Below are 27,627 nucleotides of genomic sequence, written 5' to 3' on the forward strand. Positions count from 1 at the left end.
TATGACCTCACATCAGCACAGGTTAAGGCCCTGCACTCTGCCTGCTTTTCATTCACTTATAACCACTCAGAATGTCCTTGGATCCCCTCTTTCTGAAACTAGATGACACATTTTTTCAAGGCAGTGGAGTATTAATTTAGAGAACAGACCCTGGGCCAAGCTGCCTGGGTTCAAATCTTGGATCTGACATTTAGTAGCTGTGGGACTCCCAGGCAAGTTCTGTGCCTCAGTTTCCCCATCTGTAAAATGAGTATAATAACAATACCTACCTAGCAGAGTTGTTGGAAGGATTAAGTGAGTTAAATGCCTGGAAAGAGTTTAGACCTATGCTTAGTGTTAACAAAAGCTAGGTAAGGACTCCCTGTGACTATCTTCATCTGAGATAGTGTCTAGTTCAGGGGTTCCCAACAGGGGGGCCTTGGCTGAGTGTCTCCCACTTAACTTCCTGAGGTTAAATGCTAACCCTTGTGAACAGATTTTTTTTTAATTAATTAATTTTTTTGAGAGAGAGGGCACAGCGTTCAGAACGGTCCATGATCCAAAAATTGTTACTCCACAAACCTCATTTTACAGGCACTGAGAAAATAAGTAACCTGCTACTAGAGACACAGGTCAACCAGCTCTAAGTCAAGGTCACAGATGTTTTTCAAGTGGGAGGCACATGTTATTAAATCACAACTTTGTGACAATGGAGCAACAGATAACTTTCAAAATGCTTAATTAACTGATGGGCTAGACACCAAGAGAAGCAATTTAGTCAGTGATATTTCTGAAGAAATACTATTCATGAAGCTGCAGGACAAAGATCACCGAACCTAAGCAGGAAGGAACCTCAGAGATCACAAGAGCCAGCCTCCAGCAACTCTCTCCAGGTTTCCAAGGTCACTGATAGGTAAGTGTACAGCTGCATTAGAACCTACTGGCTTCCAGCCCCAAACCCACTAACACTTCCACTGAACAAAGTAATTTGAGATATGTTGTTATCAAAAGATCCAAAACAGAGTATCTTTTTCTATTAAAAAAAAAAAAAAAAAAAAGGAAAGAACCACAAAACATAAAAAAAAAAAAAAAAAAAAAAAAAACCCTTTGGATATTAGTTTTTCCTAGTAGGTCCAAGGGGTAACCAGAAAGCAAATTCAAGAACCCATGATCTCTGTGCTCTTTGTTGAGCAACAGAATCAAATATTTGTTTCCTCCCCCATAATATAACCATTAACTTTTGTTAAAACTACCATACTTATTCTATTCGTGCAACAGTTCACAGCAACAGAGGAAACAGTCATATTTTAAGCATGTTCTAGCCTATCATTGCTAACACTTATACCTATACTGATCTGGCCAGAACTTCAGAGGGTCGCCCTCATCTTCTTGAGAAGCTCTGCTGGCAGAGCAGGTGTATAGAGTGAGATGCTCACTCAGGATCCCACGTGCAGGATCAGAGGTTCAACCCTGGCCCTTGTGACCCTAAACTAACCTCACCAATCATCACTCCCCAAAAATGCTAAGTGCCTCCTTTAGATTTCTGTTATTAATTTATTAAGCTCCAAACGACAATAGCTCAACATGTTCAAAACTTCACAAGCACATGGGTCATAAAATTCTGGTGTACACTGACGTGAATGTCATCTCAGGCTTGCTCCGTGTCTGCTAAAACCTGCTCTCTGTGGAGCCTGCCACCTGGCCCTTCTCCCCTTCAACAGGCAGAGGGAGTACCATGGACTTTATACCTTTCCCTCCAGGTCAAACAAAGGGTCCATGTGCAATGACACTGCCCAAACACAACTTTACACTAGTCAATATTAAGTATAAAGTGAAAAAATTTATGTTTTTAAAAATTAACCAATGAGGGTATTTATGAAAATACCATGGCAGAAAGAGTCCCAGTCTCAAAGGGCTATAGGAGAACACCTGATCACAGGTATGAAGGCAGTAAGGTTTCCAAGCAAACGTGAAAAGTCATCGCGGTACAGGCGCAACCCCCTTGTCTTCTCAAGCACACTGAGGAAGAGGAGACTGTGCTGACATAGATGTGACAGGGCAACAATCAATTCTGCTTCCCTTCCTGAATCAGCCACTCACTGGAGGGAGAGACAGGAGAGAAAAGTACAGGCAGAAGGAAGAGGAATTGGAAACAGAATGCTCCACAAAATGCAATGTGTCACATTACGGGTGAAGAATAATAACCAGTCAGTTACTCTTTTTCTTTCATCTTGGCCAGCTAAAATTAAACCTCCACAAAGTCCCCAGATTCAGAACAATGAACAGCCAGACTATAGAAAATACAGAAAGTGCTTTGCGGAGATCAGAGAGGTGCCTCCCTATCTGCCTGCCTGGCCTCTATGCCCGAGTCCCCACAGAGGCTCAGAGTTCAACCTCTCTGGTGTTCATGTGAGCACAGGTGGGTACTCAAGACTCAAACTACTAGGGGTGGGGTCAGGTGGGAAGAAACCAGAAGGCAGAAGAAAGGGCTTAACTCGAAGGTGGGCCTGGCTTAGAATTGGCAGTTGGGAATGATGAGAAAAGAGAAAAAGTACTTTTATAAAAATCACTTGGGAAGTGGCTGTAGGATGAGACAGGGAAGGACAGAGATGGGCCCTCTACCAGGCAGTGCTATGGCAGGGGTCAGGGCCTGTACCATGAGTTGCTCACCAAAAAGTGCTGGGCCCATCGTGCCAACAACGCCCTCCAGGGGACATGGAGAGCTGCAGCTTCAAGGCCTGAGGACCATCCAGAGGCCTAAGGCCTCCTTTGGCTGAAAGGGGCTCAGGAGGACTTAAAAGCAGGGGCCAGGCTGTATTAGAGGCATTACAGTGGAATGTGAGACACAGGAGGAAGCCAGAGTCAGACACCAGACCTGAGATCTGTGCAGGAGGAAACAAGTGAGTTCCCTGGTCAGCCTGCTGAGGATGGTCAAGAGGGGCTTAGAGAAAGGGAGTAAGGTGGTGTGGCCACAGCAACACATACCTATGGGACAGTCACAGAAGCGCTGGTGGTGACTCAGACACAGTCACATCTATAGAATCACTGGCACTTCAAAACAGCCATTTTTCTAAGAAATTTGCTGTGCATCACTGTGCAATACTCAAAACAAGAGCACAGTATGTGGAGTTTGAAATCACTCAGTCAATGAATGCTTACCACAGCTATTACAGGAATGAGGACGCCCAGGTTCCCTGCGCTGCTAGAGGCCTAGGAAAGAACAGAATTGAGTCAATGATAAGCATGTGTTCATTTTTTTAAAAAAAGGACATACGGTTATGTAAAGCTATAACTCCTTAATCTATAAGAAGTGATGAGAGCCCTGGCCAGGTGGCTTAGTTGGCTGGAGCATGGTCCTACACACCAAAAGGTTGTGGATTCAATCCCGGGTCAGGCATGTATGGGAGGCAACCGATCAACGTTTCTCTCTTACATCGGTGTTCCTCTGTCTCTCTCCCTCTCTCCCTTCCTTTCTCTCTAAAATCAATAAACAGATCCTTGGGTGAGGATTAAAGAAAACCCAAAAAACAAGAGGTAATGATGTATAAAGATATTCATCCAGCATAATTTAAAAGCAAACAACTTAAATGTCAAGCAGAATGATTACCATAAACATGGCACTTTTGCATGATTAAATACCACTCACTGCAAAAAAGAAAACTTTCTGAAAACGAAAACTGTTTAATTACCTTGAAAAGTGCCCAAAATATGTTAAATGAAAAAAAAAAATCAAGACTTAGGAGTATATTATGAATTAGTTGTAACTCAATTATATAAACTCCAATGATGTAAAATACTCAATATATTTGCATAACAAATCCAGAAGGAAATCTGTCAAAATGTTAACAATGATTATATATGAGTAGAGGAATTATGGGTACTTTTTACTTTATTATTTATAGGTTTCAATAAACATATATTCTTTGTAAGTTAGGAAAAATTTAGGAGTTACTTAAAAATAACTAAATAAAAGGGAAGTTCCCTGACTAGACAACATAAATGTGGCTAAACTATGATACACACTGATTAGCCAGATAACGGAAGCATGTGCCCAAGCACATTGTTTATTGTCTATAATTACAAAAACAGTAGCAGCGGAGGGTGTGGAGCACCCACTGCATGCTGGGCACTGTTCCAAGAGCTTCACACCCATCAACTGTAGCAGTGGCTCAATAAATATTGCTTATTCACACTGCATGATCAATAAGTTGAAACTATTTGCAAAGAACAGTATTCACAGCTTTGCACCCAGGGATGCCCACATTGCCCTGGGCGCAAACCTCATCCCCAGCCTGTGAAGGCAGGCAGAGGGCAGCAGCCCACAGGTCCCAGGGGGTGTCCTTGCTGGCACTGAGGTACAATTCCCAGGGGAGAGAAGGAGAATGGCTCGAGACACACCTCGCAGGCAGGTTACAACCTTTGCTTTCTCAGTGCTGAGTGCCTCTTTGCATCATTAGAGTTGCCCTCTCAACCTGATGCCGAAGGCTGCAGGCTACAGGCCCTGCCAGACAGGATGGATGCCCTTGTTTGGGATGGGCCTAGCTGTGCACCATCCTAGATGACTTGAGAAACTAGTCACCCAGATCACTGGCGGGAACCTGGCAGAGCAAGGCTGAATTAGAGTAAAGGAATCCCTTTTTGCACAAGCCACTCCCTCAGCCAAGATTTTCACACAGAAGACTCTTCTCATTCAGTTTCCAACTTAGCTGTCCCCTCCTCAGAGGCGTTCACAACTCTCACCACATTGCCCTATTCTGTTTTCACCGTCTCCTCCCACTGAGCCTGCAGGAGCAGGCAGCTTGTCTGTTTACTTCCATAACCCTGGCACCTAGAACAAGGGCTGGGAAACTGCGGTCTGGGGCCAAATCTGACCCACCACCTATTCCTGGAAATAATGTTTTATGAGACCACAACCACCCCTTATCATTTATTTAATGGCTACGGAAGAGCTGAGTAGTTTCAACAGAGACCGAATGGCCACAACACCTAAAACATCTACAGTCTGACCTTTTACAGAAAAAGTGGGCTGACCTCTGCCCTCAGCACACAGTAGGTGAATAGTACCTGCTGAGAAGAGGAAGGAAGGGAGCAGAGCTGACAGGAGACAAAGGAGGAAGAAAGTGGAGATGTGACAGAGGGACTGGCATCCACATGATATGTCAAAGGGAGCTGATGGGGTAAGAGGCTTAAGCTGCCTCAACCTCTCCAATCTGTCTCTCTGGGTGTTCGAGACCTGACATGTTGTCTCTCTCGGTAGACTTGCCTCCCTTGGACAGCCTGACATTAGGCCAAATCTGGCCTTCTCATATTGTCACTGTGTTCTGCTGACAGCAGGGGTCGGGGGTGGTAAGCAGTCTGCTGTCACCTTATCACCCTAGACTGGGGAAGGTGGCTGTCATGAGCTGGAGGCTGCCTGGCAAGGAAGTCACCCTCTCCCCTGATCCCTGCCAGCAGCCCTGAGAAAGAGTCTCACCTCCTTTGTTCTTGCACTATACCAGATGTGTTTAAATCTTTACACAAAGAAAGCACTGTATGTCAACTAAGATGGCATGTGAAGATGTAGCCCTGGCTAACAGGGTGACATGCTGGGCCACCCTCCTCCCTACCTTCAGGGCAGGCCCCTTCTCGCTGGCCCTCTCACTGGCACGCTTTCCCTCCAGCCCCAGCTGCACAAACAGCTCCAGCAGGTTCATGAGCAGCTCATCCACGAGGTGCTCATCCTGGATGTTGGCTGCGATGTTCGCCAGGGCGTTGATTACCGCCAGGGAGCAATGCCTGGGGAGGAAAAGAGAAATGACCCCCACCACAAGGCAGGGACAACCCCATCCCCATGCAGGGGGAAGGCAGGCTGACCCCACCCAGCCTCGGCCAGCTTCATCGTCCCCTCTCAGTGCCTGTGAAGAAAGAAGCCCCCCAGCGGCTGTGAGCACACCATCTTTGTGAGCAACAGCCCCTAAGGGCAGTCAGCTACAGCAAAATGACTGTGATCCTCTCCCCTGAAATGTTTTAAGGGCCTCTGGGGACTCTTTAGGTTCCAGAAATATGCCTATTGCAAACCTGGAAAGGTCTCAGGACAATTCCCTCTGACTGTTGAGGGCCTACTACATAATAAAAAGTGGAAGTACCCCAGGCATTTCCTGGAGGGACCTTGTTTTTCCCCTCAAATTATAGAGCACCTTAATTCAACACTATCAACCCTAAAACTTTTGACCGATGATCAGCTTCTTCCCAACACTGCCCCCACCCTGGGCTGATGTTAGTATTAGCACGCATCAGACACTTAGGAAGTGCTCAGTGGTCTTGGGACAACCTGCTACGGGATCACACACACCAGCCCCACATACACTCCAGACACAAAGCTGACATGTCCCTTCAACCAGATGCAGTGAACGAGCCAAGCAGGCCAGGCTTCTATGGGCCCTGTGGGCAGCCAGACCTGTCATTTCTATGCTGTGTGACCTGGGTGAGTAGACAGCATCTTCAAGTCTCAGTTTCTTCCTGAGTAAAACAAGGACCCAGGGTGCAGAAGGAATTAAACACCACACGAAGCACTAAGCACACCGTCTGGCCCCCAGTAATTTCGGAGCAAATGGCAGCCATGATAAAGGCACCCATTTCACAGATAGGTAGATTCCTGGTTGAGGACAAACAAATGGCAGTAAGTCCTTCCACGGGTGAGGAAGAGAAAAATCACTTTTGGTGGCAGTATAAGAAAAGGCTTTATGAAGAAGAGGAAACTTGAGCCAGAAGTTGAAAAACAGGTAGGCACGGGAACACAGCAGGGCCAAGAGCAGCAAGACAGATGACAGGGTCAGAGGGAAATGGAGCAAAGACTGGGCGGGGAAGGTCTGATGAACAAGGTGATGCAGGAGTCACTTTCAGATCACGGAAGCAATGTGGGAAAGAGGTGTGTCAGTTTCATCATGGAGATCAGGATGGATGGACAGAAGGAAGGGGAGCTGGTTGCCTCTCCAACCCACTCCAGAGGCTGTTCTAGTAGCCTGGGCTCATGATGGTGGCAGTGAGAAGGCAAAGAAATAATAATGCTGAGAGCTTGCATTTACCAAGAGTTTTCACACATACAATCTCAAGTACACACACAACTGGAACCATCTGATGAGTGAGGAAAATGAGGTCGCAGCCACACTCACGTCCACTGAGTTGGATGCAATGAATGGTCAGGAGGGGAGAACAGAAATGACAGTAAAGGGGCAACATCTCTTCCCCTTGCTCAATCATCCGTCCTCCTGATTTCACTTTTCTCTTTCCATCAACCTAACAAACTCTTGTGAGATCTTCTAAACACAGAAAAACATGTCCCCGTCCTTAAGACATACCCAGAAGGGCAAGGGACAGACATGGAAGAGCTTCTCAGTCTTCCAGGGAAAACTGGTCAGACTTTACACAAATTTCAAACATTCGAGGATATAAAATGACCATTCCCTTAGACACTCCAAATTCCACCTCTCTGAATCTATCCCGAGAAAAGCATCAGAGATGCTTACAGATGTGGAGCTAATTAGGGTGTTCAATGCAGCACTTAGGAGAAGAAAAACTGGAGAACTACCTAATATCCAAGTGAGAGACTGGCTAGGGTAAGTCACAGTGCTGCTACACAATAGGAAACTAGGCAGCCATTAAAGGCGACACGCAGAGGAATGTTTATGGCATGGCTGATGTGTTGCTACATAAAAAAACAGGTCGCCTAGGTGAACAATTTGAGTGCATCTGGAGCAGGGAAGGTAATGAGCACTGAATTTAATCAGCTCCAGGCAGTGGGTATATGGGGTTTTCATTTATTACCTTCTATGTGCACTGATCTGTAGCATATTTTCTTTTGTAAAAAGGTTTATTTAAAAGGCAAATCTCCAAATCCCCAATACTGTCATGATCTAAAAAGACAATAAGGTTCCAAGAATTACCTATAGCCATGGTCCTTGTAATCTTTAGTGGCCGAGTACACAACAGAGCTGGCCTTCACACTGATCTGCTGGAAGAGATTCCACACTTCCTGATAAATGTATTGCTGGAAGAGAGCAAGGGACGCCGTTACCATGCGATGACTCCTCCTGAAAGCTCCTCCTGGGAACACAGAAAAGGGCCCTCTACTGTGTCACTCAGAGGGAAAGCTCCTGGAATCACGGACGATAAGGGCCTGAAGACCATCCAGGGCATCCATTCCTAAGCAAACCTCAAATTAAAAGCTAGAAAGGAAATGGCTTTAATTTAAATCCTATTATTAATATAAGCATAAACTTCCTTTTCCCCCAGCACTCGAAGAATCATTGCACTATTGTTTTTAAAAAACTATATCACTGTTCAGTGTTAAGACAATTGTGAGCATTTAGCTGATCTGCAGGGTAAATTTAATCTGTAATTTTTACATTCCTGAGAGTCAAAGGAGTTTAATGACACTTGCTCAGGGTAAGTGGGTTTCACAGCTGGGCCTTCCTTACATTTCCGGTGATAACCAGGCAGCCCAGCTGGTCAATGATAAGCACGTCAAGAGGGGAGGGTGGCTGGCAGAATTTCTGCTGCAGGATCTGAAGAATTGGCTCCATGACCTTTGGGGTGTCCCTCAGAGCCACGGCGATGTGTCCCAAGGCTCGAATGGTGTGGTCGGGAATTAAGTGAGCATCCCTGTGGGAGGGAAGAACAGAAGCGCCTTGGGAATAGTTCTCTGGTATGCAGCAGTGAAGCAAAACCTGGAAGCTGGACCTGGACCTCAGCATCATTGTACTCTTTCAGATGAAGCATTCATCTAAAAGTGCCAGCCTGGGATCCTTAACCACCAGTGGAAACACAAAGTCCTGGCCACCAGGTGGGAAGATAGAGATGTTTCTCTCCTCCCAAACACTGGTCCAGAATAGACATTCCAATGCACAATCCACATTGTGCAAGAAAGAAGCATAGATGTGCACAATGTCAGCTGCCCTCGTGAGACTGAAGAGAGCAGCTGGCTGCCCCTATGGGACGGGACGTACTTGTCACTCTCCTGGGAGATGTAGAGCCGGTTGGAGAGGCTGGCCAGGAAGGCCTCCACGATCACTGCATCCACCGTCAGGCCAGCTTTCAGGCACCTGAGCAGCGAGGAGACCCACATGGCATTAGGCGTCACAACCACAGGTAAATGTGTTTACTTTAATTTTCCCTTTCTCAGGCTTACAGTTTAAAGAAATGCTCTGAACATTTTGCCCCAGAAATCTGAATGAAAATCATTACATAGAATGAATTCAAAGAACTGATGAAGATTTTGCCCACTTGATAAAATATCTCGGTCAGAAAAAGTAACTTTACTACTTTGCCCAGAACAGTTTCCTTCAGAATGTCATAATCACTCTAGTTCCAATTAAAAATTTCATGTATGGTTCCTTAAGAAAAGTCATTGTAACTAATTCAAAAGACAGATGGTCCCAAGATGGCTAAGAGAATATTAAAATTATACAGCAAGGTTTCAAGAGCACAGAGAAATGCTTATGCCCTTAGAACAGGAGTCCCCAACCTATGGGCCGAGGGCTGGTGCCGGTCTGGGCCTGTTAAGAACCGGGGCGCATAGCAGGAGGTGAGCTTGAATGTAATGCGCTTGAATCATCCCGAAACCATCCTCCCACCCCTGATCCATGAAAAAATTGTCTTCCACAAAACCGGTCCCTGATGTCAAAAATGTTGGAGACCGTTGCCCTAGAGAAAAGGGGTAATTTAAAAAGTCCCTAAGAACATAAAATCTTATCAGATATCTCTTACTCTTGCACCTGGTTGGCCAGGCCTCAGAGGCAGAGAAGTGTGGGAATCTCACAGAGAGCGTGCTCAGATACTGTATCAAACTGGCTTCTGAGAGGAGCCCAGAATTCAGAGAGAGGGAAATACATTTCACACAAATCAGAATAGATCTGGTTCCCAAGTTAAGATAGCAAGAGTTCACATAGCAGAGATCTGGGCAGCAAGGGACACTTGATTATTTATATTAAAATTTACACAGAAAAAAAAGATAAAGGAAACATAATAAATGTTATTCCGGATGATGACAAATGGATAATTCTTTTCTTTCTATTTTTCTAAAAAGGCAAGAAAGCTTTATTTTTTAAAATGTTAACAATGCCTCTTTTTTAGATCAAGTGTAGCTTTAGAATAATCGGAAACAAGCTTTACAAAATTATAAGCATTTCTTATTTTGTAAGAGTTTATTTTGTCTGAGACACCCTTTCCTTCCTCCCCGGCCACCTGTCCCTCTGGCCCAGCCTCCGACCTGCAGATGTTGTCAATGGCAATGTCTCGGAGCTGCTCGTACATGGAGGGTTGGCTCTTCTTTCCTGACATGACGCTCAGGGTTGACTCAGAATGCTCGTTGGTTACACTGATTTTTATGTCATTGCCAGCAACTGAATGTAAAAATTCAAATATGTACCTGGTTAAGCCTGTCACTTTCTACCCCATCTGTAATTCAAAACCAAGTAATATGCTAATCATTATTACCTTATAATAGCAATCAATCTAAAAAGATTTGAGCAAACATTTCAGAAACAAGTGTCTGAGAACAGGAAGGATGAAACAAGTTTTAATGGAAAGGAAAAATACAGTTTACAAAGTGATAAATACATAAAACAGCAATTTCTTAAGAAATGGTTCAAAAGGCCTGACAAGCACCCATAGCGCCCACCCAGAGGGTTATCTAGCTAATGTGCACAAGCTGGTAAGGGTGGGGGCAAGATGAGTGCAGGGACCTTAGAGCCAGAGGGACCCCTCTTTGCTCTGGCCTGGGGGAGCCTTTCAGGTATTAGGAGTCTGGGTTTCTCCATTTATAGGGAGAGAATAAAATGTCCACCTTCACAGGACTGTGGGGAGGATGAGCTACACTACACTAGAGCCTGAGCTTGCAGTGGCTGTTTAATTAATGTCAGTCATTACAGGTGACCAGATTTGCTTTGGGCCACATCTATAGAAACACAGTACATTCCTTGGTGCAAGGAGACTAGATGAGACTCTGTACAGACAGTATCTGGTTCAGGGTCTAGGACACAAAGAACTTACACTTCAGACCACCTCTGTGAGAGAAGAGGCCAAAAAGAAAGTAGGACCAGAGAGGGGCCTTCAGGGGTGGCAGATGCACATGACAAGGAAGGCAGAGGAGGGAAAGGTCTAGAGCCCCGAGGGGGTCCTGCAGGGAAAGCCATTGGAAAAGGGAGGAGGAATGAGCCCACAGAGAGTGATGACCGCACAGCCCAGCCGCAAGTTTTAAGTTACAGAACTGTGCTGGGCTCACACACAATCACATGGGCCTTTTCTTGGCAGCTCAAGGGCCCACGAGGGCGATGGGGCGGGGATGCTGGAGACACGACCTCAGGCGCACACATCCTGTTACCTGTGTGGTACTGACTGTGACACTTATAGAGCTTCACCAGCACGGGGGACGGAACGACCAGGAAGTCCCGCAAAGATGGCATCACCGAATGCACCACCGCCGGGAACCTCTCACACAGGCGGCCCAGACCCTGCAACACACCGCTGACCCGTCATGCAGCCCGGGAAAGAGTCAGCCCTTCAAGTACCCAAGTTTGACCGGAAACTTCCAAGGTCAAAGCTCCCAAGGGCACCTGACCCATGGGGCACAAAGACAGGAAAGGGAAATGGTCTTGACTCTGTTCCACCTAAGAGGGGGATACACTGTTAAAGTATGTCTCTCTCCTTTTAAAACAAATTAGGGGAGAAGGGGTCCAAAACATGATTTCTAAACCATAGCAGACAGGGAGTCACTGGGATTTGCAACAGGTTAAGAGTCTAGGCAGAGAGAGCTAGCTCTGCAGACGTCAGGAGAAGTCCTCCCATGAGGCCCTCTGGCAAACATTTGCAGCCCTTCGCCTGTGTGCTTGAGAACATTCTGGCTGGCACATACAGGACAGCCTGCCCACAAAGGAGGACCCAGCTGCTCCTGGACCCCACTGACAGAAATCCCAGCCCCCCCCCCGGTCAGCAGCAGCCCTATCCAGTGGTGAACTGTGCCCATAGCAGGCTCTAGTTCAAGTTCCCAAAGACAACAGCTAAGACTCTGCTGCTGGTGTGCCAACCACAGCAAGAAGACCCTATTAATGGAATCATAGTCTCTCCAGTGTCTGTGAGACTGACCTGCAGACAGCAGATAAGCAAGGGCAAGTGAGCAATGATCACTTTGCTGGATGTCTTCGACTGTAGCTTCTCAGACAGCTTGATGCAAAGACTCTCTGCACCTAAATTTAAAAATCAGGGGAGGGTATAAACGATTAGCAAAGGCCAAAATTTACAAAGTACTCATTCACTAATTAATAATATAATTTCACTAAACCCCAGAAACACACTATTTTGTACAGTTTATTAATACTGAGAGGTTATATCAGAAAGCGTTAGGAGGCAGGTGTTCTTAACTGAAAGCTTCTCTCTGCTTCTTTTCTGCTGTTGTAAAAACACCATTCTGCACAGTGTGTGACTACTTTCTCTTCTCTGCTGGCTCTGTACCCCCTCGTCCCCTGTCCCCACAGTGTTCTGTGAAAGGCAGCCATCCACAAGTCTATTGCATGCTTCCCATTCTGCTGCTCACCCTAGACAACAGGCCCTGTGGCCCTGGTTATCACCACCCTCCCAGGTCTACACAGCAGACGTCCAGGGCGTGGCAGGAGCTTATGCTCACCCTGCTCGTCCTTTACGGCCCAAACCATGAGGTCCACACAGGCGGCGTTAGCCTGGCAGCGCAACTTGAGGGGGCTCAGCTCACTGTGGATCCGGTCTGCATCATGCAGAATCTTCTGAAGCTCTGCCTGGCTTGTGTTGAACTGCTCCAGCACAAAATCATGGATCTCCTTCACAAAGGTGGTTGGGAGGTCTGTCAGAAAGAGAGCAGGCATTGCAGATGGAAACAAAACTGAACCAAAATTCAAGCAGCGGCTGTGAACTTCTATAGTATTTCCTCCTCTAACAAAAACCCAAGAGGAACATGTTTGCTGCTGGCTGCTATGCTTCCAAGAATGCCCTCCAGGGAGACCTCAACTAGGCTGTGCACACCTGCCCTCCACAGACATGCCATCTGGCACTCGGAGCAAATCATCATTTCCCAGGGAAGTGAGAGCCATGCTTTAAGTGGTCACCATACTACAACTTGAACATACGAAACATATAAATTAGAATTTATCACACTGGAACTGATACAATTAACATCAGGAAATACTTTAGTAATCAACATATCTATTTTGTATTTACTGTTTGCCTCCAGTTTTATTGAGATATAATTGACATACATCACTGTACAAGTTTAAGGTGTCTGGCATAATCATTGCACAGGTGAACAGTTATTTTTTTAAAAAGTTGCCAGTTGTTAGATAAGGACAAAAACTGGTTGTAGCCTAAAAAAGAGAATTCCCTGCCTACAGGGCTAAATCTTTAGAGTGTCCAGAATTTTGCAGCCTTTTCAAACTATCATCCTTGAGGCCTGAAAAACTTAGGAAAACCAATGTGGGCACAAGTCAGACCAGTCAAGGAAGCTGGCAATACTAAGCTTGGGTAGGAAAGGAGGCCCTAGGGGCTCCTGGGAGTCAGGCCGAGCCACTCTCCTTCGTGAATCTAACCTTTGCTGGCTCCAACCAGACTCAGCCTCCACCTCCCAAGAGCACTTGGAATCAAATTAGGAAAGTGGATTAACTAGACTGTGGTACATCTACGTGACGGGACACCATTGGTCATCAAAATCTATGTGTATGAAGAGTGTACAATAATGTAAGGAAAAAGCACAGAAAAAATGTTTTAAAAATAGAGTGGAATGAAATGCTAAATTTCTGTGTGTGCTACACTATTAAGATATTATCTCTAACATGTAAGATATATGAGTACCTCACTTTCTTTTTTTTCATAATTTTTAAATGTCTAAAGTAGACATATTAAACTATGTGCATGATCAAGACAATATAATTTGTCCATGTCAGAAAAACATCTAAGAAAATAAACCCACCAAAAAAGCCATCATTGATGGCACTAGGAGCATAGGATCATGGACAGATTTTTTTTTCTTTGTTTTTTCTCCAAAATTTCAGTGATATGACCATGTCTTGCCTGTGATTTTAAGTGCCCCCAGTGGAGAGGAAGCACAACCCTGAGGCAGTGGTCCTGAACCTAGTCTCACTGCATTCACACGTTTGCAAAGTCCTCACCTATCATGTAGTACAGAGTGTCGCGCAGCATCTTGAACATGGCCACATAGAGGGGGTCACTGAACGTGGTGTAGTAGAGATCAGCACTCGGGTTGGCCTGCGGGGAGGCAGAGGCACGTGACCACAGCACAGAAACCCTCCACTGGGCCTCCACCTTCATGCGGAGGCCCAGTTCAGTAATCCGTACACTCGTGACTTAGCGTTATAAATGGAACAACGTTTACCATGATTCACCACTTGGAGCACTTTAATTACTCTCTTCACCCTCTTAAGCATCAGGCAGAGGAAAAGGGGAGGCTCACGCAGTCCAAATTGTGAGCAGCCTCCTGCACCCTTCACCTACTCTCACTGAAAGCTCAGACTTTGAAGTCAGGAGGACACAGGAAGTGGAGGAGAAGAGGGACAGGACAGCCAAGGGGCCACCGGACCACGGGATTCAATCCTGTCCACCACTTGGGCAACGAACACTGCAGCCAGGGAACCTTCAGACTCAGTTTATGTTTTGTAATTAAAACTCATTTAAAATTATTTTTTAGCAACCTAATCTAACATGTAGCACTATTTTTCTTCCAGGGAAAATCACACAAGGTCTAATGCAATGAATACAATACTGTTTTAATGAAAAAGCACAGCTTATTACAATTCTTGACACATGCAAAAGTGCTCTGCAAATACAGGTGAGGGGGAAGAGAAGGAAGAGGAAGCAAATCGGCAGCAGGCCAGAGATCGGGTTGGAGGGAAGGGGCCTGTGGTGTGTGGCTGGTGGAGAGTGCAAGAGTCACATAAGCATCATCAGTGGGCACTGGCTAACTGCTTTACAGATGTCACCTTACACAGCCTTCACAACATCCCTGTGGGACAGAGGCAGGAGATGAGATTTACTGGTTAAGATGATCCAGGAGTCTGACTTTGGAGCTGGGAAAGTCACTACAAGCAAGGAGCCTAGGAAGGGAGCCCAGATGATGCAGCCTGGCTCCATCACTCACTAGCTATGTAACTAAAGTTCCTTACCCCATAAGCTTCAGTCTCCCCATCTGTAAATGGGGGATTGCTGTGGAATTCAATGAGTCAGTGAGTCAAGTCCTATCCCAGCACTGGCACATAAGCATGCAATAACTGCTAGTGATTATTGATAATAAGTATTACACTCAGTAATACAGTTCATGGTTTCACTTTTTTATAGCAACAAAATCATTTCTTAAAATGGACATTTATACTAAAGTCCAAATTACAAAACAAAAATACCAGAAACTGCTCTGGTTCAATGGCAAGGAAGAGTCCCACAGTCCCCTAATCCCAGCCTTTCTTCTACTCATAAAATAAGCCCTAAAAGGGATCCCCACTGACCTCCAACTTTCCCCTCAGGACCCAGACTGACACTTCTCATTACAGATGGCATGCAGGCCTAACAAGTGTGCAGGAGTTCTGCCTGCCCAGCTGCTGGCTCTCATCCTCCTGGTCAAGAGGCCTCTGAGACAGCAAGCAGTGAGAGAGTTAACGCTCAGGTCAAAAGGCAGGACACGACCTGCAAAAAAGGTTAAAGACAAAGTAGGAAGGGCCAGACTACCTCCCGGAGAGTTATAGGAACTGCTTTTCGCCAGGACCTGATCCAGAGCAAAGCACACCTGCCACATGCATGTAACGCCCGTAGACAGCTTGCTGGGAGCACACGCATGGCAGCACAGGAAGGTCCCTGGGGGCGCCCCCCACCTTCAGAGCTGAGCCCCAGTGGGACAGGCTCCGTGTCTCACAATCAGGTGAGAGAAAGAACACCAGGTTCAACGGGGACTCTGGGTCCAGCACACACCCACAGCAGTCATCAGGCTGGCAAGTGGCAATCGCTCTAGACCCCGACACTCCAAAGAGGACTGACCCAACTGTCCTGAGGTTTTGAGACCTCCCAACACCAACACTTAATAATTTTATAAGTAATTCTGTAGGCGTTCATTCCAAATACATCGAAGACAAAAGTCCCTAGGTGCACACCTCTCACACATAAAAGCTGGGGCTTGTACCTGCCGAAAGAAAGTGTGAGGGCTGTGCACTGAGTGCAGAGAAGCAGCACTGAAAGCACCAAAGGCACAAGGAAGATAAAGAGCTTCAGAGTCATGGGACCCAATGCATGCCCAGCTCCCATGGTGACTATGTGACAAGGGCACAGTAATTATTTCCTTAAACCTCTATATTTCATGTATGAAATAGACACCGACCACTGCTCAGAGGCACTGTGCAAGGATATATTTAAAAGAGCCCAATACAGAAAAAGCTTTCAAGTGGCATTGAGACCAGGAAAGTTGAGCTGAAAACTCACTGCCCCCACGCAAACCCTCCCTGCTCTCTCCACGCAGAGGCCCACAGCAGGCGGGTCTCAGGGTGATGCCTTCAGAAGGGAGGTACCTCTATCACGCTGGCTGCAACTGCATCCAAGGATTTGAGAACAGGCTCTTCAACAATCTTCTTCACCTATTAGGGAAACAAGACCTTATGAGGCACCTGACAAACAAGGAGAGAGGAATGCCAGCCCCTTCTAAGAACAAATGCTGATGGATAAAACCACCTAACAGGCCCATGTGGTGAAAAATGTGATAGAGAAATAGGCCACAATATATAAAGAATACCAAACTATACACACGAAATGCCCTTAATTCGGCCATCACTGGGAACTCTTCTTACCTAGGTTGGAATGACATAAAAACAGTAAAGGTACCAACTCTCAAATTTGCTGGCATTAGATTTCCTCAATTTGCTGACAATAGATTTCTGGTTTCAGGATGTGAAAGCTTTCAGACTCCTACATCACTGACACTTCATCCAAATCCCCTCCCAAATGTCAAGAGCACCTTCTCAGCCAGTCCTGAAGTGCTCATGGCTCCTCCTTCTTTCCCTGGGCTCTTTGAGTGCTGCCCAGGTACTCTAACTGCAGCACACATTTAAAATTTCTAATAGAAGAGATCATTCCCACCCATTCTCTATATACACAGCATCTAGTAGAGGAATGAACTGTTCTGTCAACAGCGGGATCACCTGATCAAAATGCTCCCCTGACCTGTGGTACTTTAAGAAGGCGTTTTCGAAATGTATAGATAATTACAAGCAACATGCCAGGAGAAGAAATTAAGTATTACCTAGAAGGAAACCTAACCTTGAAAAGTTAAAATATAGTAGAAAGAATAATTCCCCTAAGAAAGGATCTGAAACATTCAGCCTTCAGCTGAGATTTCTGAGATGACACTAAGAGCCATTTGAGAAGGCCACCAGCCACCCGGGCCAGCATGCTGTCTGAGACACTGCCTGTGAGGAGCAGTTAAGGGGGAGTTCTCCTTCCTGACAGCAACTTCACTAACATCCTAGGCTATTTAGTAATTCGTTATGGCTCTGTCCTCATTAATCATCACCTGTGCTTTAATGTCTTCTTTCATCTTCAGCCCAAAGCCTTTCTCTGAGTGATTTCCATCCATTCCCCACACAGGAGGAGATGGCTGCTCTCTCTAGTGCATGCTTCATCCTTTCGGGTGTCATTCTCATTCTCTCTTTCTTTCCAAAACAGAAAGTCTCACCTATATAGTCTGTCTCTGCTGTCTTCACCCCTACCCACTCCAATGTCTTGAAGCATCCCAGTTCAATCATAACTTCAGAGACCCTGGATCAAAGTCCATTTCAGGACTCAAGACAGTGGCACCAATGCCTTCTCTGGTATCACCACAAAGACCATCCAAAGGACCCCAAACTGGAAAAAATTAGGTTTTGTATAGATGTGAATAGAGCAGCTCCAGAGAGAATCAGGTACCCTGAGGTGAGCACTGCCCCTGTCCTTAGCGTACAGACCCTTGATGTATTTGACACTGATTTCCTTACCTATAAACTAGGGAATATGGTTGCCTCCCCAAAATGGTAGCTGGAAGGATGAGATGAGAACATACTACACAGTTGCTCTGTGAATGTTACTGTCTGTCCTCTTTAACCCCGAAATTATGACTAGTAAGCTGTTCATTCAAAATACTGAAAAACTCCTAGTTTTTCTTTTAAAAAATGCAGGCTCACACCACTAGCAATTTTACTAATTGATACACCTGTGGTCTGTTTATCCATTAGTGCTCTGCTTACCAAGTTTAAGAGTTCCCGAAGCATTTCTAGTGGAATGTTGAACTCCTTATAGGTGATACCATTGAAAAGAGGAGAAACTGAGAAGCTGGAACTGATGGTGGAGAAGTAGTAATCGGGATCCAGGGCACTCCCATCAGGTAAGTAAGAGGCTGATAAAGAAGAAAACAGGAAAGTGAGTCACAATAACACGTGACCAGGATACTTTCTCAAGCTGATTCTCTCAAAAACCAACAAAGATGGAAACTTTGCTTTTGTTTGTACTCCAATTCCTTTTTTTTAAATTAAGAAGTAAAATCTGGGTTGCAAATCCTTGGGGAGTGACGCCTCTCCCTGGGGTGTTTCATGTCAAAGGCTCAGATATAATCATGTCCTAATATTTTCAACCCAGACAATATAATTTAATGATGAGAAGAAAAAAAAAAAAAAAGAATTACATCTCTTTAAAGGTTGAGGGATCCGAAAGTCCACAGGGCTCCGACGATATTTTATCACCAAAATTGGGACAAAAATGCAAATTACTCTAAATTTCAAAGTCAGAACAAAAACAGTCAATCATCCAACACATAAATACAAAAGTATGTAATTATTTGAAAATCCATTATCTATGTTAGAAGAGCATGATTGAAAAATAAATAAGCTTGTGATATTTTCAATTAAATACTGACAGACAGTGTCAATCTATAAGGGACCAAAGAATAAATTTTATGACTTTTTTTCAAGCACTAGAGCACAGAAAAAGCAAAGAATTAAGTTTATTCCAATTGTGTCAAAGCTGGCCTATAGTTCTATGATGCTAGTGCCTCGCTGCTGACCTGATTAAAGATGGGTGAGTCCCAAGAGAGCAAACCAGCAACTTACAGGGGATGGGATGGGCAATAATACTGAAAAGAAGTTGAGATGCTGGGGGCCAACATAATAAATGACCATTGAAAGAGGGAATGAATGAGGAAAGAAGGGAGGGAAAGAAGAAAGCTGGTTTAAGGGAAGTAAGAAGGTGTGTGTGTCTATAAAATGTATGTAAAAAATATCTACCCTGTATATTTGTATATAAATAATGGCATATTATCCAGCCTTAAAAAGAAGGGGATCCTACCATTTACAAAAACGTGGACAAACCTAGAGGACATTATGCTAAGTGAAATAAGCCAGAGGAAAAAAAAAACAAAACTACATGATCTCACATATATGTAAAATCTAAAAATACCAGATACATAGGAGCAGAGAAATGAGCAGTGGTTACCAGAGGCAGGGAGGAGGGGAAAATGAGGAAATGTTGGTCAAAGGATATGAAGTTGCCATTATGCAGGATGAATAAGTTTAGAGAGAGAACATACAGTATGATAAGTTAATAATATTGTACTGAATACTGGAAATTTGCCAAGAGTAGATTTCAGGTGCATTTACCCCTTTAAAAAAGAAAAAGAAAAAAGGTAGCTGTGTGAGGAGATGGCTATATTAATAGCTTGACTGTAATAATAATTTCACTATGTATATTAAATCATCATGGGGTACAGCTTAAGTATGAGTATATACAAGTGTATTTTAAAAATAATAATAATAATAATAATAAAAGAAGGTAAGAAGTCTGTGATCAAGGGCATCTCCCAGACAGACCCTGGGACACAAGGATGAAGTCCTGTCTGGGTGAGCCAGGGTGTCGTGGGCACAGAGGAAGGCGAAAGACGGAAACTGCGGGGCCCAAGGATCTAAGATTTGGGATTTATGTCAGGAGGTGTCACTGAAAGCTCTGTAGCAGGAAATTAAATAATCAGATTTGTGCTTTTAAAAACTAATTCTTAAAGAGAATCCTTTCAGCAGGGGAGAAGAGGAACTGGGAAGAGAAGGGGAGACTAACTGTAAGAAAATTCTGAGTGAAACGGAAGGCACGGGAACAAAAAGGGAAGGAGCAGTGGTTCCCTGCCTGTCTCTCTGACAATGAGTTACACTTCAGGCAGGGAAAAACTGTCTGTCCAGCTCACTCCTGCAGGAGAGCAGTGCTCAGCCTGTATCTGCTAAATGAAGCTCAAACGGTGAGCCCACAACTGGGTGTGCCCCAGTCTTAGGTACTCACTGAAGTGCTTAAAGAAGGGGAACCCCACTGGGAAGGGAAGCCTGAGCACAGGCAGCAATTTACTAAGGAAACAGTTGCCTTCAAGGATACCTCATGGCTGTCCTCGAATGCCCTGAGAAAATACTGGTTTCAAAGGGGTTGTTTAAAGTCTGGAGGAATATATTCTAGGAAAAGTGGTTCTCTCTGGGAGGTGGGTTTTGAGTGAGCAAACTTGGCCTTTATCTAATACATACAAAGACTATAGCATGTTTTCTCATATAGCCAAGAAATACAATACGCAAAGTTGCCCACATTTGAGTTCAGATACTCCCCTCGCTTTTTCCCCTTTAATCCTCACCCAAGGATATTTCTATTGATTTACAGAGAAAGGGGGTGGTGGTGGAGAAACATCCCATAAGTGTCCCGACTGGGGATCAAACCCACAACTTACATATGTACCCTGACTGGGAATCAAACCTGCAACCTTTTGGTGCACAGAACAATGCTCCAACAAACTGACCCACCCAACCAGGGCACTCCCTCTTTTTAAAAAAATTCCTTCACATCTTTCAAGATCCTCTTTGACAAATAATCTTTTAGCAATTAGCATCATCTGAAAATGGAATTGATGGCATTGTGAAGCATGGAATCTGGTTTCCTCATCTCCTATTATTTAATCAGTCTCACTTCCCTCAAGGATAAGTTGAAGACAATTTTAACACATGTCTGACACTGCACAAGGCTATGATATGAATCAAATCTAGTAAATTCTATGAAAGTGCTAGGCAAACAACTGAAAACCAGAGCTTTCATAAGTTAACATACTAAAATTGTGGACACAGGCACATAGGTGTCTATATATTATTTTCTGCACTTCCTCTATGTTTAAAATAATTTATGTCTTGGCTGGTGTGGCTCACTGGATTGAGCAGTGGTTTGATTCCTGGTCAGGACACAGGCGTGGGTTGTTGGCCAGGTCCCCAGCTGGGGGCTTGCAAGGGGCAACCAGTCAATGTCTCTCTTGCACATCAATGTTTCTCTCCTCCTCTTTCTCCCTCCCTTCCCCTCTCTCTAAAAAATAAATAAAATCTCTAAAATATTTTAAAATTATATTCTAAGAAATTTAAAAGAAAATACTGTAAGTGCTTTCTAAAAGCATGACATGCTAGGTACATGAGAGCAGAGCATTCATTATTACCATCCCCGGTATCACATGTAGTAGTCTATGAACCTGCTACCTGAGTGATAGGACAATATGAAGGTGATACCCACCTTCAAAGTAGTGAAAGGCAGATCCTCCAGGGGAGCTGGGAGGGGGCATCCCACGTTCAGGGCTGACCTGAAACACACAACCATATCTATAGATCACAAAAGGCCAAGCCTCAGTCAGATTTGTCTTAGAAAAGGTTCCTTTTTCTAGCTCAATAGTTGTACTTCAAGTTGTAGTTCAAGACTCACCTCCCTGAAGCCCACTAGACCTACAGCTTTCTCTACTATATACCACATCGCTAAGTTTTTCCTCTCTAGACATACATTTTATATTTGATTAACTAAGCAGAATTAGTCCTATCTTTTCTTTCATGTTTATCTTTTCTCCATGAGTCTATTATATACTTCTTAAGGACACCAACTGTCTCCCACTCAGAATAGATTTTGGCACCCAGTTGCTAGGAAACAAATAGTTCATGACCAGGAAATGAAATCACATATAAATTGTAAAAAGGACAAGGAAAGCTTTTACATTAAAGAGAATTCTAGTGAGAACATTTTGTTTTCTAAGTTTCCTTAAGCAACACACAAATAGGATTTTCTTCACGTGAGCAGTTAGACAAGACCTCACTCCTCTGCTCTGTTCCCAGGGTGCAACCCGACCTGAGAGATGCTGGACACACTGCTGGTCTTCCTCTTCAGGGTGCCCTCCTGACACACGGTCAGCAGATTGCTGGGGAGGATGGAGCGAAAGTCATTGAAGGAACGCCTCCGAACGCCTTCCAGCTCCTCCGGGACTCGGAGAGAATGAGGAGGGACTTTGGGAAAGAGTTTTGAGAGGAGAGACTCTTCCATGCTGCTGTAACGCCCAAATGCTCGTGAGATTCCAATCAGACATGGGATCGCATATTTGCAAAGGTATTCTAAAAGACAAAGTAAGAATGTTCTGACACCAGAAAGTTACCTGTGAGAGAACCGTACCGTACAACTTGTAACACTGGCTCACATCACACACTAACAAATTTGAAGGGTCAGAATAAGCCACACCAACAGGGTCAACCCAAAGGGCTGACCGATGATATTTTCAATCTGTCATTAATGATAACTTCAGGCTATGTCTGCGTCACACACAGCTGCCTTCTCTTGGAGGTCTTGGTCTATTCATGGTACATTCAAATCAATTATACAGCTAAGTCATATTATCAGGCACCTTTCTATACTTAAACAATTTATTTATTGCTTCTAGGAAAATACTGTTAACCTTACCCTAGAGGAAAAATGACCTTTGGATATCAGACATGTTACAGGTGAAGAAGTTTCAGCTTAGACCCAGAAGGATGAGGTGACTTGCCCAAGGTCACTCAGCATTTTCAGGTGGCAGAGCTGTGCTCATGGCCCCCATGTGACCTCTTAGCTAACACACAACAAAGGCAACTAATATAGGGAGGTTTTCATCCATGACATACATAGAGTAGTAAAGAACAGAAAAGAAGACCGAAGAAAAGGAAAGAAATAATCACAAAACCATTTTTTTAAATAAAAGAAAGTCTTAGATCTATAATCATACCTTTTTCTTGAATCTCCAAAGCCTGGCACATTCCCAAAAGGACATGCAAAACCTGCAAAAGTGCCTCTAGGATCTGTAATAGCCAAGGAAACAGAGCAAACTTATAAACAAAATCAGAAAAATATCACAAAATTAATCTAGAATTACAAGCTTCAGACATTACCTTGTTTAACATCATATCTGATGCATAACTCCCCACATGAAATCTCTGTTGAGGGGCCAATCAGCTGTCCTTCCAGGGACAAAAACCCTCCCTTTCTGGGCTGGTCCAGAGTTTCTCCTAACACTGGGCCAATGTTGTTCTCCTGGGGCTTTGTACCCACCAGCTGTGGGGGGCCACTCCTTTCTCCATATTCTGCAAATAGGTGATAGACTCCGGAAACCCCTTTTTATGGCTAAATACTTTTACTTCCTTTCACCCATTCCTTATGATTACAAATCCTTTATGATGCTGATTGCCAGCTTCTGTTTTACTGTAGGCCACTATTCCAGGAATCATCTCCTATTGTAGTGCTCAGTATAAAATTCTTTAATATTCCAGGGATGCTGGGACTTACTGAGTAAGGTATTCCCTCACTTATCGCGGGTATTATGTTCTTCTAGACCCCCAGCGATAGGTAAAAATCCACGAAGTAGGAACCTTACATTTATTTTAGTATTTATATATATTTTAAGGCTTTACAAACCCTTCCCACACACTTATAAACCGTTCCTAGTCCCTTACTAACTTTTCCCAGTCCCTTATTAACCTTTCCCACTCTTTTATAAACACTACTTAGGTTCCTAAACATATTCTACACTCTTAAACCTATGTAACTTTAACAACATATGTATATAGTACCACAAAATCCCGTGATATAGCGAAAAATCCATGATAAATAATTAAATATAATATTTTTTAAAATCCCGTGATACAGTGAGGCCACAATAAGTGAACCACGATATAGAGAGGGGCTACTGTAGTCACCAAACTCGACACAGATTCTAGACTTTCATGTATGTGTCACTAGCTTTCTGGCAAGCTGCTTTACAGTGCTGGCTCAATGAGCTCACAGATAAAAAAAAAAACTCCTTAAATTTTTTCCACACATGCTACTTCCAAGGTATGTCACCTCTGCTTATGTAATTGGTATTTTTTGCCTGTCACTGATCCCTACAAAGCTCACAGTATTAACTTTAGTTCACCAACTGGTTTTTGTTAATTACTGGAGTTGTGTTTTCTACAAATCAGGTCAACTTGCTTTCTGACCTTCACTCGTGGACCTCGCTCATTTTGCTTCAACAGTAGGGGCGGGCTACCGGAGGCTTCTGCTGGGCTGGCACCTCACCAGCCACCCTTTGCAGTGGCCTTCCGGGCAGTTCCTTATGAACTGTTTTGGGTCTCAGCCCATATTCCAGGACATCAGGAGAGGGTACGTCCAATGCCTTGATAAAGATCAACTAGACTACATCCTCTTAATTTCCCTCTGCTACCAGTTTTAGAAAACCCAGGAAAAGAAGAGAATGAAGTTGGTTTAATATGACTTGTTCATAATCAAGTTGAGTTTCTCACATTTTGCTAATATAAATAATGCTGAGTAACCTATGAAGACTTGAAATATTTTCTCCATATCATATATTAATGTTGTCTTCACTGTTAACCTCTCTGTTTTGAGATTATTTAAGAAAAGCTCTTAACTCACAGCCTATTTTTAAATAATATGTAATTCTAACATATCTAGTTATCTCTTTAACAAACCTACAAATAAAGAACTTACACTAAGAAAGAACAATGTAATGGTAGAAACAGACAATAGAACTTACAGCTTAATATCAAGGAAAGAGATTTCTGAAATTAAAAAAGATACAAAAATACGAAAAGCTTTAGATAGCTGGGAACATTTAGCATAGAGGCAAGCCACCAGACATTCCTTAGCAGGATGTGAAAATAGTAGCATATAAAAATTGATTATCAAAATAATAAATCTGATTAAGAAAAAGTCCAGAGATTACAATCATATTCTGTTTTAAAAAGAATGAAACACATTTAAGTGACATTTGCAATAAAATAAACTAAAACCAAAAACATCTGAGCACTTTAAAGATTAGTTTCAACTATCTAGAAAATTCTTTTCTATGAAAGACTTCAATACCCAACGTGGAGCCAGGAAAACAAGGTGCCTCTGCCTTTTGCTGCCTACCTCCCGGGACTATTTTGAAAAGGTGAAAGAGATCAGACACATGAGGTCAATGGGTAACCTGAAAAGTACTGTTAGCAAGTATTAAACATTTCTTAGGTATGCTGTTAACAGTATGAAATAAATCAACATAAACAATCCAATCACTTCAAATTAGTTTTTTTTTTTAATCCTGTCATCACTTTGGGACTCTTTCTGATCTTATAGCAATGCACAATTCACCATACACTTACCTCATCTCTAAGTGAAGGGTCCCTATAAGCCACATCAGACAGCAAGGTTACCAAGCAGAAGCTGAAGCTCTCTGCAACTGGGAGGGCACCTGGAATCCAGAGACAAATCAGATCATCACAAATGAGGCACTGAGCCACACGTACTGGTCACCCAGTTCAGTATGTTCCTTTTCTCACATGGCCGGCCAAGGGACCAGTTTCAAGTGGTCGCTGCCCTCAGTGAAATTAATCTCAGAAGAACAGATAGAGGACCAACATGTTTGTTGAGAATACCCCTGCCTATCTTTTAATAAAATGTTTTGGTTCAATAAACATAAATGTTTCCTGAGTCAGTTCACAGTTTCAGATTATACAGCCTCTCAATATGACAAATTCCATTTTTGATTCCTGACCTAAATTAAGTGAGAAAACAATCTTGATAGTGTATACGAGACAGAATATGGAGACTAATTGACAAAAATATCTATCTATACTACTTTAAACTATGTTAAATATTTGTATTTTATTTTCTGCTTTATTTTGACAAATGGAGAAAATCTTTTCTTTTAATTTATTGATTTTAGAGAGAAGAAAAAAAAAGAGAAAGAAACACTGATTTGTTGTTCCACTTATTTATATATTCATTGATTGATTCTGGTACATGCCCTGACCAAGGATCAAACCTGCAATCTTGACATATCAGATCACCACTCTAAACAACTGAGTGAGCAACCTGGCCAGGGTTTGATGATGATTTTTTAGCAATGCTCTCTGTTTAATTTGTAGTCCTTTAAATTCCAGGATACATGCATAATTTGGGGTCTGTCAGTTTTAGGAAAAAGAGGTCACCAGAAATGCTGAAAACTCAAAGATCAGGAGGAATACAGGCATGAGCATGATGTTCGTGAGAACAGCAAAGCCTATCTTTAGCAGACTGAGCCCACCCAATAAATGAGGGCCATGTCATGAACAAAAAGGACAAAGGCTTTCTTTATAGCCACCAACCCCCTGCTATATCTGAAGGTGGGCCTCAGAGAGACATTACAAGGAAACTTCAGTTTCATGGGCTCTAAAAAGCTGGAGGTCCTCCAAGATGATTTTAGAGTCTTAGAAAATCGGTATACAAGAACAGTAACATTTTTAAAAAATTTTTATTTATTTATTTTTTTAGGATTTTACACCAGGTTTATTGAGAGAAGGGAGGAAAAGGGGTTAGAGGTAAGAGGGAAGCTCTCAATTCACTCTGAGGAGCCCATTGAAGCAAGGGGAAGGGGGAAAGGAGAGAAAGGGAAGGAAGGAGAAGAGGAGGCTCCCAGTCCACCTCAAGGGCCTGTTGGAGTCTCCTCGAACAGTAGCATTTTTAAAAAAGATTTTATTTATTTATTTTTAGAGAGAGGAGAACGGAGGGAGAAAGAGAGGGAAAGAAGCATCAACATGTAATGCTTGATCAGTTGTCTCTCCCATGCCCCCAGTCGGGGACCTAGCTCACAACCCAGGCATCTACCCTGAATGGGAATCTAACCCACAACCTTTTGGTTCACAGGCTGCTGCTCAATCCACCGAGCCACACCAGCCAGGATAGAGCATCAGCATTTTAAGTGTTTAACACAATGCTTGGGATATAGGGGACCTATGTAAATATTTCAGAAGGGAGAGAAGGAAGAAACCAAGGAGAGAAGAACGAGGAAGGCAGGGGAGGGCAGTGAAAGGGAAGAGGGAATAAGATAATCAAACTTTCCCTCTGACCTTAAAGAGAGATCAAAATAAAAGTTAAAGAGAAATACACACGAATTTATTCCATTTGTAAAGGTGCGAAGTTTAACTGACACTTAGCAACAGCAACAAAGTCATAAAAATACTTCTAGTGCCCATGGGGATGAGTCCTGAACATCCATTTCATCCTTCCTTTTTAGACCAGCAGCAATGCAATATGGAGAACTGACCTCATTCCAGGAGTGAACCTATTCATCCGAGTGTGACAGAAACTGGTTCAAGGACAGGCAGGTGACCCAATTCTGGCCAATGAGACATGAGAAAAGGTTCTTGAAGGTCTCAAAGTTCCTGCTTACTCTCAGAGTGCAATGGAAAGCTGGCTTCCTCAGCCCTGCCCTCTCCATCCCTTGCCCATGGGCACTGGACAAGAGTGAGTAGGCACAGGCCA

General features: G+C 43.7%; 1 protein-coding gene across 1 annotated transcript in view; it reads right to left on the reverse strand.

Annotated features, from left to right (window-relative positions):
• Positions 1 to 27,627, reverse strand: part of PI4KA (phosphatidylinositol 4-kinase alpha) — a 99,927-nt gene that overhangs the window by 54,539 nt on the left and 17,761 nt on the right. Inside the window, exons 4-19 of the mRNA XM_090292108.1 lie at positions 25,488 to 25,576; positions 23,078 to 23,150; positions 22,174 to 22,433; positions 21,574 to 21,640; positions 18,252 to 18,400; positions 16,545 to 16,610; positions 14,148 to 14,244; positions 12,638 to 12,829; positions 12,100 to 12,200; positions 11,339 to 11,468; positions 10,226 to 10,358; positions 8,964 to 9,059; positions 8,436 to 8,619; positions 7,902 to 8,005; positions 5,586 to 5,754; positions 3,139 to 3,189 (exon numbers count right to left, since the gene is read on the reverse strand). Coding sequence (XP_090148234.1) covers positions 3,139 to 3,189; positions 5,586 to 5,754; positions 7,902 to 8,005; positions 8,436 to 8,619; positions 8,964 to 9,059; positions 10,226 to 10,358; positions 11,339 to 11,468; positions 12,100 to 12,200; positions 12,638 to 12,829; positions 14,148 to 14,244; positions 16,545 to 16,610; positions 18,252 to 18,400; positions 21,574 to 21,640; positions 22,174 to 22,433; positions 23,078 to 23,150; positions 25,488 to 25,576 — 1,961 coding nt within the window. The remainder of the gene's footprint in view (positions 1 to 3,138; positions 3,190 to 5,585; positions 5,755 to 7,901; positions 8,006 to 8,435; positions 8,620 to 8,963; positions 9,060 to 10,225; positions 10,359 to 11,338; positions 11,469 to 12,099; positions 12,201 to 12,637; positions 12,830 to 14,147; positions 14,245 to 16,544; positions 16,611 to 18,251; positions 18,401 to 21,573; positions 21,641 to 22,173; positions 22,434 to 23,077; positions 23,151 to 25,487; positions 25,577 to 27,627) is intronic.

Source organism: Furipterus horrens, unplaced genomic scaffold (assembly GCF_987537825.1).
Source record: "Furipterus horrens unplaced genomic scaffold, mFurHor1.1.pri manual_scaffold_11, whole genome shotgun sequence".
Classification (NCBI taxonomy): domain Eukaryota; kingdom Metazoa; phylum Chordata; class Mammalia; order Chiroptera; family Furipteridae; genus Furipterus; species Furipterus horrens.